Here is a 14,172-nt window from a genome sequence, read left to right on the forward strand (position 1 = left end):
CCGATACGTCTTTCTTATCTTCTTTTTTTAGTTGATTGATTCATGTTCTTTGTTTTTTAAATGAAGAACAAACTGAGTCTGCACCAAGCAGCAACCTCCGGTCTCAAAATATAAAGCCAATGCAGAAGTGCTAAAAACTGCAGTTCATCAAGGATCCACTTGAGGCTGGCTCCGGAAGTACCGGAAACCACATACACACCAATTCAAAGAAGCTGATCTTTACAGCAGAAATAAACATGTTTACAGCCTGGTACAAAAGATGAGTGTAGTCTGGATAGCTCATTTCTCGATCAGCACACACTGTAGGGGGGTGTGAATTTTTTCCAATGCGGCAATTTCGAAGATATCGAGATTACGAGTCTTCCAATGAGAGGCACAGCTGACTTGATTGACAGGTGGGAACACTGTAGCTGTTGGCTAGGAGGCTCAAAGCCTGCCTCTTTAAGTCATAATCGCTCGACAGCAGCAATATGGCTGCCGACGAAGATTGGCCTCAAAACAGCTCTGCACACATCGACAGCTGAGCTAAAAGCTAACACCAACATGCTAACAGGAGGACATCTTCTACATGTGATGTTAACCACATTCACCATCTTACTTGTGCTAGCTAGAATCAGCTAATTAGCGCTAAATACAAAGTACAGCTGATAATGATGCCTCTACATTTAATGAGTTTTATTCTTTAACTAAAAAAATTACATTGTTGTTCAGTTGAGTTTAAAGCTCCTGTGAGGATTTTTTGTTTGTGTGAATTTTGGCGCCCCCCTGTGGATGACTCATTTACTCTTCACTTAAAAGTATATTGAAATTCCCCCAAGCTGCAGAGAAAAAAAACCACCCAGGACAAAAATACTAAATTGAGTTAACACAACAAAAATCACAGAGTCTGCAGGTAAACGACGTTAATGATGTTAGCAGAGCTAGCATCACCCACCTCGGTCCTCTTTGCCGGTTCATGTCCTCATCACAGCACTCATAAACATTACATATTTCAGTTTAGGAGCTGTAAGTCTGGTTGTGGGTCTGACTAGCTTTTGTAAGTCACTGTTTTGTTCAGTCTGTTTAATAAGCAGCTAAAACTCCTCACTGGAGATTCAAAGAAGTTTGACTTTGAAGTAAAGAGGAGACATCGAGGGGATTTCTATACCTCTCATAAAAACTTCTCATTAAGAATCTGAAATGTGACCTTGTGGTCGGTGCTGGTGGGAAAGTCAGGAGCACAAGTTGAAATATGGACATCGTATCAGAGATGTCCCCCGCTGGTTCCTGAAGCAGCAAGAAGCTCGTTGACGGGGCTGCTGTATCAGAAATGATCAAATCAAGCCGACTTTTATTCAATCTGCCCACAGATGGAGGTGGAGCTGAAGCAGCCCTGAAGCCTCCAGGTCTGCTCCAACATGCCCGCGTGTTCATCAACTCGCTGCACCTCAATCTTTAACTATCAGTGCCGTAATGATCAAAACAGATGATTCATAAAAAGAATATTCCCCCTTACAGTGTGAACGAATAAAGAAATGACAGATTCAAACCAAAAACTTTTATACCAAGCTGTAAACATCCTTATTTCATGCTTTAACATGGCCTCTATGAGGTTTCTCTGCCTTTGGGAGCCAGCTCCCAGTGGACACTTTAGGAACTGCAGTTTTTTGTAGCTCAGTCAGCGGTCACTGAGGTCACCAGGATGATTCATTTTCTGGGGACTTTGAATGTCTGAATAAAATGTTGTACAAATTAATCCGATACATTTATTTATTTTTTAAGTTGGACAAAAAGAGTGAGCGACAGATTATTATCAAGATGAATCAAGATGAATCAGAAATACTTAATTATCCTGGGGGGGAAATTCAGTTATTATAGAATGCTCTTATACAGAGTATGAAAAAAAGTCAAATATTAATAGAAAGAAGGAATAAGATAAGATATAAATACGAATAAAATAAAATAATAATAATAAAGTATGTACAAAAGTGCAGAGAATGATGATTGATGAAGATCCTTCTGTGAGGTGAGATCAGAAGATGGAAATACCTGATGGGTTAACTCCGACCCTGATTAGTAGATCCATTAACACAGACATGTTTACATTAATAATCTCACTTACTGAAAACAAAGAGTCCAAATCATCCTCAGCCTGCGTCCGTTAGTGAAAGCACCTCTCAGTGAATTATCACTCAGCTCTCAGATATTAATTACTGGGTGAGGTTTACTGATGGCCAAATAATTAAGTTAATGAAGAGGAAGTAAAGCAATCAAAAGCCTGATGCTGATGTCACACAGGGCCATTTTCATTTCCCAGAGCAACAGCATGATGAGTGCGTGCGTGTGTGTGTGTGTGTGTGTGTGTGTGTGTGTGTGTGTGTGTGTGTGTGTGTGTGTGTGTGTGTGTGTGTGTGTGTGTGTGTGTGTGTGTGTGTGTGTGTGTGTGTGTGTGTGTGTGTGTGTGAGTGCGGTGGGGCATTTTATAGGGCTGCCGTGTAAGGGCTTGTGATTAAAGAGCAGAGGGAGGACACGCTGCGTGGTGTCCTTTAGGCCCCTCTCAGAGCACAGGAGCCTCTTTATGGAGGGATTAAATTCAGTCCTCACTGACCGGACGGACACACAGGCCTCTGTGCTAAAGATGGAGGAAGTTTAAAACCATGAATACAACAGATTATGATTTTGATATTTCAGTAATGATCCATGAAATTATTCTCCATGTCGGTGAAGCTGGTGTCCAGATGTTATTATAGATGTTTAATAGAAGAGGAAGAGGAAGGGCTGCTGCAGATCAATATGAAGTTGTTTTTAATAATCATCTTTATCTCATCATGAAACATTTCTCTCTGAGAGCGAGGAGTCAGTCTCTGAGGCCTTCAGAGATCAGTTGACTTATTCAGAGCTGGTGGACAGATGTGCTGCACTCTCCTCTCCTCCAATATTAACATCAGATGAGAGATGTTGAAGGAATATGATTCATCGATGCACAGATGTTAATATCTTACTGAGCTGAGTGAGCAGATAAAAACAATCACATTTTACAGGCTTGTTATGAGATCAGATATTAGATTCTGGCATCTTTATTGGGCCCTGATTTCCACATTTCTGACACCATTTAAATCTATATGACGACCAAATAAAGATAAATAAGAATATCTTAAAGGTCTGTATCTAACTCTCACTTATACAAATCCCTCTATATTTTTACTGATTGTTATTTAATCAATGATCTATATTCTACTTGAAAAACAAAATGCTAATTTAGTATAATCTGTGATTATAAGAGAATCAAATAAGGAATGTTGTCCAAAAATAGTCAATTATAAAAACCTGATCCTTCTTATGTACGATGAAATTATAATCTGTCATATTTCCATCTCACATATTTTGTTGAACAGATGTCATAATGTCTGACTCTGTTAAATGCTCTGTGGATTCTGAATCAGCTCCAATGATCAAGAATTAATTGCTCACAGTTATTATTCTGCAGAGCAGCTGAAACTCCAGTCACAGAATTCAGTGTAACATCTCAAACACTGTTTACAGTTTAAAGAGAAGATAAAGTTAGTTCAGGACCAAACTAGTTCACCTCTCCATCATGTAACGTGTTTGTTTCAGGACCAAACTCGTTCACCTCTCCATCCTGTAACGTGTTTGTTTCAGGATCAAACTAGTTCACCTCTCCATCCTGTAACGTGTTTGTTTCAGGACCAAACTCGTTCACCTCTCCATCCTGTAACGTGTTTGTTTCAGGACCAAACTCGTTCACCTCTCCATCCTGTAACATGTTTGTTTCAGGACCAAACTCGTTCACCTCTCCATCCTGTAACGTGTTTGTTTCAGGACCAAACTAGTTCACCTCTCCATCCTGTAACGTGTTTGTTTCAGGACCAAACTCGTTCACCTCTCCATCCTGTAACGTGTTTGTTTCAGGACCAAACTCGTTCACCTCTCCATCCTGTAACGTGTTTGTTTCAGGACCAAACTAGCTCACCTCTCCATCATGTAACGTGTTTGTTTCAGGACCAAACTAGCTCACCTCTCCATCCTGTAACGTGTTTGTTTCTGGACCAAACTAACTCACCTCTCCATCCTGTAACATGTTTGTTTCAGGACCAAACTAACTCACCTCTCCATCCTGTAACGTATTTGTTTCTGGACCAAACTAACTCACCTCTCCATCCTGTAACATGTTTGTTTCTGGACCAAACTAGCTCACCTCTCCATCCTGTAACATGTTTGTTTCAGGACCAAACTAACTCACCTCTCCATCCTGTAACATGTTTGTTTCTGGACCAAACTAGCTCACCTCTCCATCCTGTAACGTGTTTGTTTCAGGACCAAACTAACTCACCTCTCCATCATGTAACGTGTTTGTTTCAGGAACAAACTAGCTCACCTCTCCATCCTGTAACATGTTTCTTTCAGGACCAAACTAGCTCACCTCTCCATCCTGTAACGTGTTTCTTTCAGGACCAAACTAGCTCACCTCTCCATCCTGTAACATGTTTGTTTCTGGACCAAACTAGCTCACCTCTCCATCCTGTAACGTGTTTGTTTCAGGACCAAACTAACTCACCTCTCCATCATGTAACGTGTTTGTTTCAGGAACAAACTAGCTCACCTCTCCATCCTGTAACATGTTTCTTTCAGGACCAAACTAGCTCACCTCTCCATCCTGTAACGTGTTTGTTTCAGGACCAAACTAGCTCACCTCTCCATCCTGTAACGTGTTTCTTTCAGGACCAAACTAGCTCACCTCTCCATCCTGTAACGTGTTTGTTTCAGGACCAATCTAGTTCACCTCTCCATCCTGTCACATGTTTGTTCCAGCACACTGAGGCTCCCCGTCTCTTAACTTCTGAAGACCTTGAGGAATTTTTCGCTCAACTTCTCAGATTTGATTTAATGCGGTGAGCAGAAACAAGCCAGCAGGCCGAACCTCCATCAAACTGCAGCTTTTAATTTGGCTGATGAAAAATCATGCGAATCAATAGGAGCTCATTTAGTTGTGTGACTTGTCAGCTGTGTGACAAATACCATTTGGCCTGTTTTATGACACAGGCCTCTCTGACACAGTACAAAAATCACAGCTAATTGATAAGGCAGTGCAGCAATATATGGAGGTCATTGATTCTGTTTCTCCTGTAATTTAATCTGAATACAGCCGTCATGTTGATTAAAAATATCCTGTGTAAATTACAGTTATACTGCGGATAATGCTGTCAGATTCAGCCTGAGTAAAGTGCTGACAGCCCTCCTGCCTCTGCCTGTTTTAAGCAATAATGCATAGTGAGCCTGCGTTTCTATAAAGATGTTTCACTGTCTATTGAATCACTCAAGTCACCCCTGAGATGTCAGCTGTTACCAGAAACTCCCATTTTCATAGTTAGACAAATAAATCGGCCTCTTTTTGCTTTGTTGGATCATAAATCAGGATACCCTTAAAAATTTACACCCTGTAGTTTAATCAATCAGCAAAATGTCGGCCTCATTACGTAAATATGAACAGATTGTGCGATCTTTTAACGTAATCACACGTACCAGTGCAGGTTTCCAAGGCCCTGTCCTGTCACTTAACTAATGGGGGAGTCAGGGAGAGAGTGACGGGACCCAATAAATTCACATCTGTCTGACTTAAAACGCTGTTGGAAAGCATGAAAAAGGATCCGTTTTTGCCAGTAAAGTTTATTGAAAGGCATGGTGTGTGTGTGTGTGTGTGGAGGGGGAGTGTATGTATTATTGGACGTCATTTATTGTTGCAGGAAATGTCTGGTGTTCAGGTGTTCACCAATTACAGTGCATAGGGATGATGGGCCTTCATGGTGTCAGCATAACCTTCAGTTCTGCTGATCAGTGACAACTTTAATATGAGCAAATTAAAAAAAACAACACTTATATTTAGTCTGTGTCTTTTTATTGGAGGTTCCACTCAGTTTATTTTAACACATGCAAAAATAATGTGACAAGAATATGAATGAGTTCTGATGTTTTTAAGGGCTTGTGTATCATAAATAAGAGCAGCAGAGATTTAAATGATTTAAAACAAACATGAAGCTTTAAATTAAAAAAGTCAAACATGTTGGAAAATGTTAAAAACAGTTCAGCTGTGATTTAAACAGAGGACTTCACGTCCTCAGTCTAACCTGTAAACTGAAGTTAAACATGCTGGATGAAAATGTTCATGTTTGTCTGCCTCTATGAGAAAGATATGATCATATGAATCTGTCTAAGCTGAAGAGTGAGTTCATGAAAATGTCTGCAAATGGAGGAGAGGAAAAATGTTAAGACATGTCTCAGGCAAAGATTCAGGCCAACACCAAGGTGCATGTCTGCCCTCTGGTGGTGAAATCAAAGACATGAATTTCTGAGTTCCTCATTTTTTAACAGCCAACATATCTGCAGTCACCCTTTAGCCTAGAGACCCAGTAAACAGAACTTATGGGATGAATCTGCAGTAACATTATGAACTGTTTGTCTGCTGGTGCATAAACCAGCTGATTTTTAAAAACCCTTTATATCTGATTTTAAAAATTAGTAAATTAAAATTCATTTTTGTGGATAAGAATAAATATAATTGCTGTCGTAAGTCAGTTTCAGTTATAATTAATTGTTTTCTTTTCTGTCGATCTTGGAGTTTGTTTTCACTCTTTAATTTATTCTTTTACCTTTGAATCATTTTAGTGTTTAAATGTTTTTTTGTTTTTTTTTAATATAAAAGACCAGAAAGATAATTATTGAGTCTGTTTGTAGAAAAATCTACAAGGACTAATATTTTACATCAGTAATATTTCAGTTTTTAAATCAGACAGTTTTGAAATATCGCTTATTTTTGTTTCTGTGGTGTTATGAGTATTTTTGTGTCTGTGGTCTGTAGCTGTTATGAGAGTTTTTGTAGCTGTAGGTGTTATGGGTGTTTTTGTGTCTGTAGGTGTCATGAGAGTCTTTGTATCTGTAGGTGTTATGAGTGTTTTTGTGTCTGTAGGTGTCATGAGTGTTTCTGTATCTGTAGGTGTTATGAGTGTTTTTGTGTCTGTAGGTGTTTTGAGTGTTTCTGTATCTGTAGGTGTTATGAGTTTTTTTGTATTTGTAGGTGTTATGAGTGTTTCTGTATCTGTAGGTGTTATGAGAGTCTTTGTATCTGTAGGTGTTATGAGTGTTTTTGTGTCTGTAGGTGTCATGAGTGTTTCTGTATCTGTAGGTGTTATGAGTGTTTCTGTATCTGTAGGTGTTATGAGTGTTTCTGTATCTGTAGGTGTTATGAGTGTTTCTGTATCTGTAGGTGTTATGAGTGTTTTTGTGTCTGTAGGTGTTTTGAGTGTTTCTGTATCTGTAGGTGTTATGAGAGTTTTTTTGTATTTGTAGGTGTTATGACTGTTTCTGTATCTGTAGGTGTTATGATAGTTTTTGTGTCTGTAGGTATAATGAGTGTTTTTGTGTCTGTAGGTGTTATGAGAGTTTTTGTGTCTGTAGGTGTTATGAGAGTTTTTGTATCTGTGGCTGTTATGAGTGTTTCTGTATCTGTAGGTGTTATGAGTGTTTTTGTGTCTGTAGGTGTTTTGAGTGTTTCTGTATCAGTAGGTGTTATTAGAGTTTTTTTGTATTTGTAGGTGTTATGACTGTTTCTGTATCTGTAGGTGTTATGATAGTTTTTGTGTCTGTAGGTATAATGAGTGTTTTTGTGTCTGTGGGTGTTATGAGTGTTTTTGTGTCTGTGGGTGTTATGAGTGTTTTTGTGTCTGTGGGTGTTATGAGTGTTTTTGTGTCTGTGGGTGTTATGAGAGTTTGTGTGTCCGGGGCGGGCCTTGCTCAGCAGGGCGGGACTCTGGTTTTTGAAGCACATGATGAAGCCATGCAGTCAGACTCCCCTCATTAGACTCAGCCTCCCAGTCTCTGTCTGCAGAGAACCCTGAGTGAACTTTGTGGAGGTCTGAACACAGAGGATTCCCTCCTGACACTCACACAGACTGCAGACTAACCCTGAGTCAGTAAACATGGCGTCTTCAGAGCTCGGTGAGACTTTTATTCACCTCATGAACTCTTCTTCCTCACTTTTTAGTTTGCATTGCGACATGCAGGATGCTAGCTGCAGCTAACATTAGCCAGCGTGGTCCTGGTCCTGGTCCTGATCCTCGTTAAAGCATGTCTCTGTGTGTCTGCAGTGAAGTGTGTTGACTCTCTGTCTCTGTGTCCTCGCAGCACTCCTCAGTGTCTCGGATAAAACTGGACTCGTGGACTTTGCTAAGAGGCTGGTGGACGTGGGTCTGTCTCTGGTGGCCTCAGGTGGCACAGCTAAAGCCCTGCGAGAGGCTAAACTGGCTGTCAGGTGAGTCCTGGAGGGTTCAAGTGAACTGTAGTGGATTTATAATCAGACCAGGACTTCTACTAAAGAAGTAAAGAAACACTTGAACACTTTAGGGCAACATTGTACAAACTTTATCAGTAAAAGTACTTTTTAAGTTTCCTTTCAGTGTAAAATAATATTCTATGGATCAATATGACTCCAACATGGTCTCAGCAGATGTGTGTCTAACATGAGTCTGGTCCTGCTGGAGGTTTCTGCCTGTTAAAGGAAGTTTGTCCTTGCCACTGTAACTTGCTAAATGCTGCGAAGTGCTCTGCTCATGGTGGATTAAGATGAGATCAGACTGAGTCCTGACTTGATCTTATCCTGTCTTGATGTTGGGTCCTTGTTAGTAATAGAATATAGAGTACGGTCTAGACCTGATATTGAAACTGTGTTCATGTCTGTAGTATATTTCTGCAGTGGTTGTGTTTGCACTGTTAACTGTTAAACCTTCAGTAATGCATCATCCTCTCTGAGCTCTATTCATATTAACCTCACTCTGGGTTACACCTAAAGCTGAATCACCCCCTGAACTAACTCCTCTGTGTCTCTCCGCTGTGCCTCTGTGTGTGTCAGGGATGTGTCCGAGCTGACTGGACATCCAGAGATGCTGGGGGGCCGCGTGAAGACCCTCCATCCTGCGGTTCATGGAGGCATCCTGGCCAGGAAAACCCCCTCAGACTCTGCAGACATGGAGAAGCTGGGCTACAGCCTGGTCAGGTGGGTGGAGGAGAGAATCCACATGTTACTTCATGTGAATCTGAGCGCACAGAAACCTAAAACATGACTTAATCCTATGAAACATGATTGATGTGTGTACATATATAAAACTGAGGGTGAAGATTTCTTTAGGTCATTATTAAAGAGCTTAATTGAATAAAGATCCTGAGCTGTGACAGATCACAAGCCTGCCGTGTGTTATCAGGAAACACGAGACGCAGATAATTAGAAAGCTGCTGCTCCTGCTGAGACGCCGTCCTGTGACTCTGATTCATTAAAGAGATCAGATCATGGATGTCACCGTGTTGTCACTTAATAAAGGAACCACAGTTTGTGTTTTCAGACTGACTTTATTCAGTTAAACTTTAAGAATCACAGATCCATTATTTACCATAAAGACAGGTAGTGTTACAGAACGCAGTGTCTCCCCCTGAGAGGCTGAAGGAGAGCACGGGGAGGACGGAGACGTTTAGGCAGAATGAGAGTCAGGAGACTGAAGTTAACAGAGACAGAGAGAAGATATCATTTTATTCTCCTTTTTTTTGGCCTTACATGCAGCACTGGATTCAAACACAATCATTTGAACAGTCTTGTTTTCATTAAAGTTTAAACATTTTAAAGACATCCAGGCTCTGATGTCTTTGAGGCAGTTCAGTAAAGGCTCCAGTGAGCTTTTGTCATTTCTCTTCATGGGCAGGTACATAAACTGTGACATTGACTCTGTGTCCTCTCCTGCAGGGTGGTGGTGTGTAACCTCTACCCGTTTGTGAAGACCGTCTCTAACCCGAGTGTGACGGTTGAAGACGCCGTGGAGCAGATCGACATCGGTGAGTTCAGCTGAACAGATCATGTGAATGTAGATTTATTGTGTTGATGATCTTAGGATGAAGTCATGCACAGTGTGATCTAAAACTGTCCTTGTGTCTCTCTCTGCTCCGGACTTTGAAAGAAGGACTCTGTGAGTTAAAGCTTCTGTCTTTGTTCTCAGGCGGCGTCACTCTGTTGAGAGCAGCAGCTAAGAACCACGCCAGAGTCACCATCGTGTGCGATCCTGCTGACTACTCTCTGGTCTCCAAGGAGATGGAGGGTTCCGGAGACAAAGACACGACCCTGGAGACACGCAGGACTCTGGCTCTAAAAGTAAAGAACTCAGTTTACACAACATTTTCTCTTACATATGAACATGAATGTGTCTGTAATGTAAAATGTCTCTAACCCTTTAAATCCATTTCATTAGATTAGATCTCTCTCAGACTGATCTCACCTGTAAGCAGATACTCACAGTTTGGAATGAGAAAGCAGGACTCAGCCTCTTTATGACATTTAGATAATAATAACCTTCTAGTGTTTGATTTTAAGAAACATATAAAAGCTCCGGTCAGGCAGACATCGGCAGATGAACCAACATGTGGATCAAAGAACTGAGTTTTAGTGATCTACTCAGATGTCCCTGGACCGGTCTCGGCTCTGACTGAATGCCGGGTCGGGTCTTTGCTCTAGTCCTGTTGTTTGTCTTGTATTGACCCTTCGGGCAAAGTCCAGTGGAAATGTAGGTTAAAGTCACAGAGTTCAACGTTTGAGGCACTGAACTCTTAAAGCTAGGGTTGGTAGTCACAGAAAACTATCATGAATTTGGATGTAGCATTTCCTCAGGACTCCATCTAACTGAATCTGACTACCAACCCCAGCTTTAACTTAGAGACAAACTGAAGTGAGAGCTGAGTTTCTGAAGTTCCTCTAAGCTCAGAGGTCATGTGGCGATGCTTTGGGATGATAAATATTTTGTAAATAATGCAGATAGAGCCTGGATTTAACAAACATCACCTCAGTGCATCAATCAATCTTTATTTATATAATCCTAACACATGTTCTCTGACTCTTTCCAAACAGAGCCGGTCTAGACCGGACTCTATGTTCTATTATTCACATCAAGACAGGATAAGATCCAGTCCCATCTTACAGACAGGACTCAGTCTGATCTCATCTGGAGATGTTTTTGATCACCTGTCTGTATTTGTGTGATTTGTCGTTCAGGCCTTCACACACACCGCGCAGTACGACGAGGCCATATCAGACTACTTCCGGGGACAGTACAGTCGAGGTGTTTCCCAGCTGCCTCTGCGTTACGGCATGAACCCTCACCAAGCTCCGGCCCAGATCTACACGCTGCGCCCGACTCTCCCCCTCAAAGGTAAACACACATCCAACAGAAACACCATATCCAACAACAACACACATCCAACAACAACACACATCTAACAACAACACACATCCACTACGGTCCTCAGTCCACCGTCAGAGATCACTGTGGGATTGGTTAACAGAAATGTTCAGTGTTTAGGGGAAAACATTTAATGATTTACATTTTTACTGAAAGTTAAGACATAAATTATAATCAACAGTTTTTTAATCTTACCTTGAGTTTTAGTTTTAGTAAACTTCAGTGGAGTTGTAAAGTGGATTAGTTTTAGTTTAACAGAGCTGGGCTACCTGAGTTCAGATCCCAGCCTTCATATAAAACTGATAAATGAGAGTTATTGATCCTCTTATCTAACTTTACTTCAGAAACAATCAATCATTTAGACTCCAGATCACCAAAAACAAAGAACGACTAAAGAGAAAAGTAGGTCATTGAACGCTTAAAACAGGAGATGGTTTGGAAGAAATATTTCTGTAACACTTAAATATTTACAAAAATCGATCACGTGATTACCAAAGTTTCTGATATTCTCCTCTCACACGTCATCGTCTTTTCTTCTTCTCCTCCCTCTCAGTGGTGAACGGCTCCCCCGGCTTCATTAACCTGTGTGACGCTCTGAACGCCTGGCAGCTGGTCAGAGAGCTGAAGAGCGCCCTTGGGATGTCTGCTGCTGCCTCCTTCAAACACGTCAGCCCTGCAGGTGAGACCACAGAGACACCTGAACTCTCTCTAACGGACTGTGAGATGTTGTCTGAAGTTTCTGACACTGCTCTCTGTCTCCTGCAGGCGCTGCAGTCGGAGTTCCTCTGAGCGAGGAGGAAGCCAAAGTGTGCATGGTGCACGACATGCTGAGCGATCTGACGCCCCTGGCCACAGCCTACGCCCGGGCTCGAGGTCAGAGACTGAGGAAGTTAAAAGCAGAAAACATGCAGCGTTTATATCTTCGTTCTTTATATGAACTCCTTCTGCTCCACAGGCTCAGACAGGATGTCCTCTTTCGGAGACTTCATCGCCGTGTCGGATGTGTGCGACGTTCCCACCGCCCGGATCATCTCCAGAGAGGTGGAGTAGTTTTCAAAGAGCGGTTCTGTCTTCATGAAATAAACTGTTATTTGATTTCCTTTAACTCAAACCTCTTTAATCTGATCGCTCTCAGGTGTCAGACGGTATCATTGCTCCTGGATATGAAGAGGAGGCTCTCAAGATCCTCTCCAAGAAGAAGAACGGGAACTACTGCGTGCTGCAGGTGAGACGCTTTGATCAGAGTGGATGATTTTAAATGATGAGGATCAGAGTCAGAGTTTAGCTCCTCTTTGATTCCCTAGTTTTTCATGTTTGATTCACAGCGTCTGTGTTTTTGTTTCAGATGGATCCAGAGTATGAGCCGGATGAGACCGAGGTCAGGGTGCTGTTTGGTCTGTACCTCAAACAGAAGAGGAACGGAGGACTCATCAACAAAGACTTCTTCAGCAATGTTGTGTCCAAAGGCTCGGTGAGTTCATGTCATGATTTTATTTTAACATCAACCTTTAATTGAAAACGTGTTCTTGTGTCTGAATCCTTCCTGTGTTTGTGTCCTGAAGCTGCCTGAAGCAGCCGTGCGGGACCTCATCGTGGCCACCATCGCCGTCAAGTACACTCAGTCCAACTCGGTCTGCTACGCTAAAGACGGACAGGTGAGAGACGGCCGGTAGAAGAAGAGACACAGATTTGAATGAGACCCCTCTTGAACCTCAGAGTCTGCTCTCCTCTGTGTCTACAGGTGATTGGGATCGGGGCCGGTCAGCAGTCTCGTATCCACTGCACCCGCCTGGCTGGAGATAAAGCCGATAACTGGTGGCTGAGACATCACCCCCGAGTGCTCGACATGGAGTTCTGCAGCGGTGTGAAGCGAGCCGAGAGGGCGAACGCTATCGACCAGTTCGTCAGCGACACTATCGGAGAGGTAAGTTTGTTATTCTGATCATTTCACATCACATGTTTCACTCTGACATTAGAACTCTCCTCCTGCATGGATCAGTCTAAAGGACATAGCTTTAAGTACACAAACCCTCCTGTGAGACACGACGTCATGTCTTATATGTGAAGCCTTATTAATGAAACCTTGTGTGTGTTTGGTCCTGACAGGGTCCAGATCTGGCCGCGTGGCAGGCGATGTACGACAAGGTGCCCGAGTCTCTGTCACAGACTGAGAGGAAGAACTGGATCAGCTCCCTGCAGGCCGTGGCTGTCAGCTCTGATGCCTTCTTCCCCTTCAGAGATAACATCGACCGTGCCAAACGGGTAAATATGACCGATGCATGCATGTGACCCGTCTGCAGACGCCTGATGGCGCCTCATGTAGCACAGACACATTGGTGTTAGTTTGTAAACTGACGAGCTCTCACTGACGTTTCCTCCTCTGTGTGTCTGCAGAGCGGCGTCGGGTACATCGCAGCTCCAGGCGGCTCTGCTGCAGACGCCGTGGTGATTAACGCCTGTAACGAGCAGGGCATCACTCTGGTGCACACCAACCTGCGCCTCTTCCACCACTGAGCTCCTCCTCCTCCTCTTTTCATCTTTAAACTCACTCACAGTTTAGTTAAATCACTGATTCTCCTCTAACCTCTGATACTCAAACATTCCACCTCTCATCATGCTGCTTTGTAGAGGTCGTTATTGATCTGTTTCTAACATGAATCACATTCCTGAGGTGTGAACCTTAAACTAGAGAGACAGTGACTGTTAGCTTTCTGAATCATTCACTTTGCAGTGTGAAATAAAACGTTACTGTTAAAGTCTGCTGTTTGCTTTATTGTGAGATTTTAGAAACTGAGGCTTTTAGAACTTTTAGAAATACATTTATTTGGCTGTTTTCAAACCTCCTACTATCCCAGCAGTCCGTCTTAATTCAGCCCTAAACTCAGTCTGTAGTTTGTGAACAAATCTG

At 42.2% G+C, this 14,172-nt stretch overlaps 1 protein-coding gene across 1 annotated transcript; it reads left to right on the forward strand.

Moving 5' to 3' along the window:
* The first annotated feature begins 7,811 nt into the window (after window positions 1–7,811).
* Window positions 7,812–14,023, forward strand: atic (5-aminoimidazole-4-carboxamide ribonucleotide formyltransferase/IMP cyclohydrolase). Its single transcript, XM_034680996.1, has 15 exons — window positions 7,812–7,989; window positions 8,176–8,302; window positions 8,900–9,043; window positions 9,782–9,870; window positions 10,032–10,183; window positions 11,078–11,234; window positions 11,818–11,943; window positions 12,030–12,137; window positions 12,220–12,305; window positions 12,400–12,489; window positions 12,610–12,735; window positions 12,827–12,919; window positions 13,006–13,188; window positions 13,371–13,526; window positions 13,659–14,023. The coding sequence occupies exons 1-15, from the start codon at window positions 7,971–7,973 to the stop codon at window positions 13,776–13,778; spliced, it is 1,776 nt and encodes a 591-aa protein (XP_034536887.1). The 5' UTR covers window positions 7,812–7,970; the 3' UTR covers window positions 13,779–14,023.
* The last annotated feature ends 149 nt before the right edge of the window (window positions 14,024–14,172 follow it).

This window comes from Notolabrus celidotus, chromosome 3 (genome assembly GCF_009762535.1).
Source record: "Notolabrus celidotus isolate fNotCel1 chromosome 3, fNotCel1.pri, whole genome shotgun sequence".
Lineage (NCBI taxonomy): Eukaryota > Metazoa > Chordata > Actinopteri > Labriformes > Labridae > Notolabrus > Notolabrus celidotus.

Excerpts from the sequence above, each read along its gene's own strand:
- atic (XM_034680996.1), top strand. Across the intron at positions 9,044-9,781 it reads CTGGGCTACAGCCTGGTCAG|GGTGGTGGTGTGTAACCTCT; the intron begins GTGGGTGGAGGA and ends CCTCTCCTGCAG. Across the intron at positions 11,235-11,817 it reads CCCGACTCTCCCCCTCAAAG|TGGTGAACGGCTCCCCCGGC; the intron begins GTAAACACACAT and ends CCTCCCTCTCAG.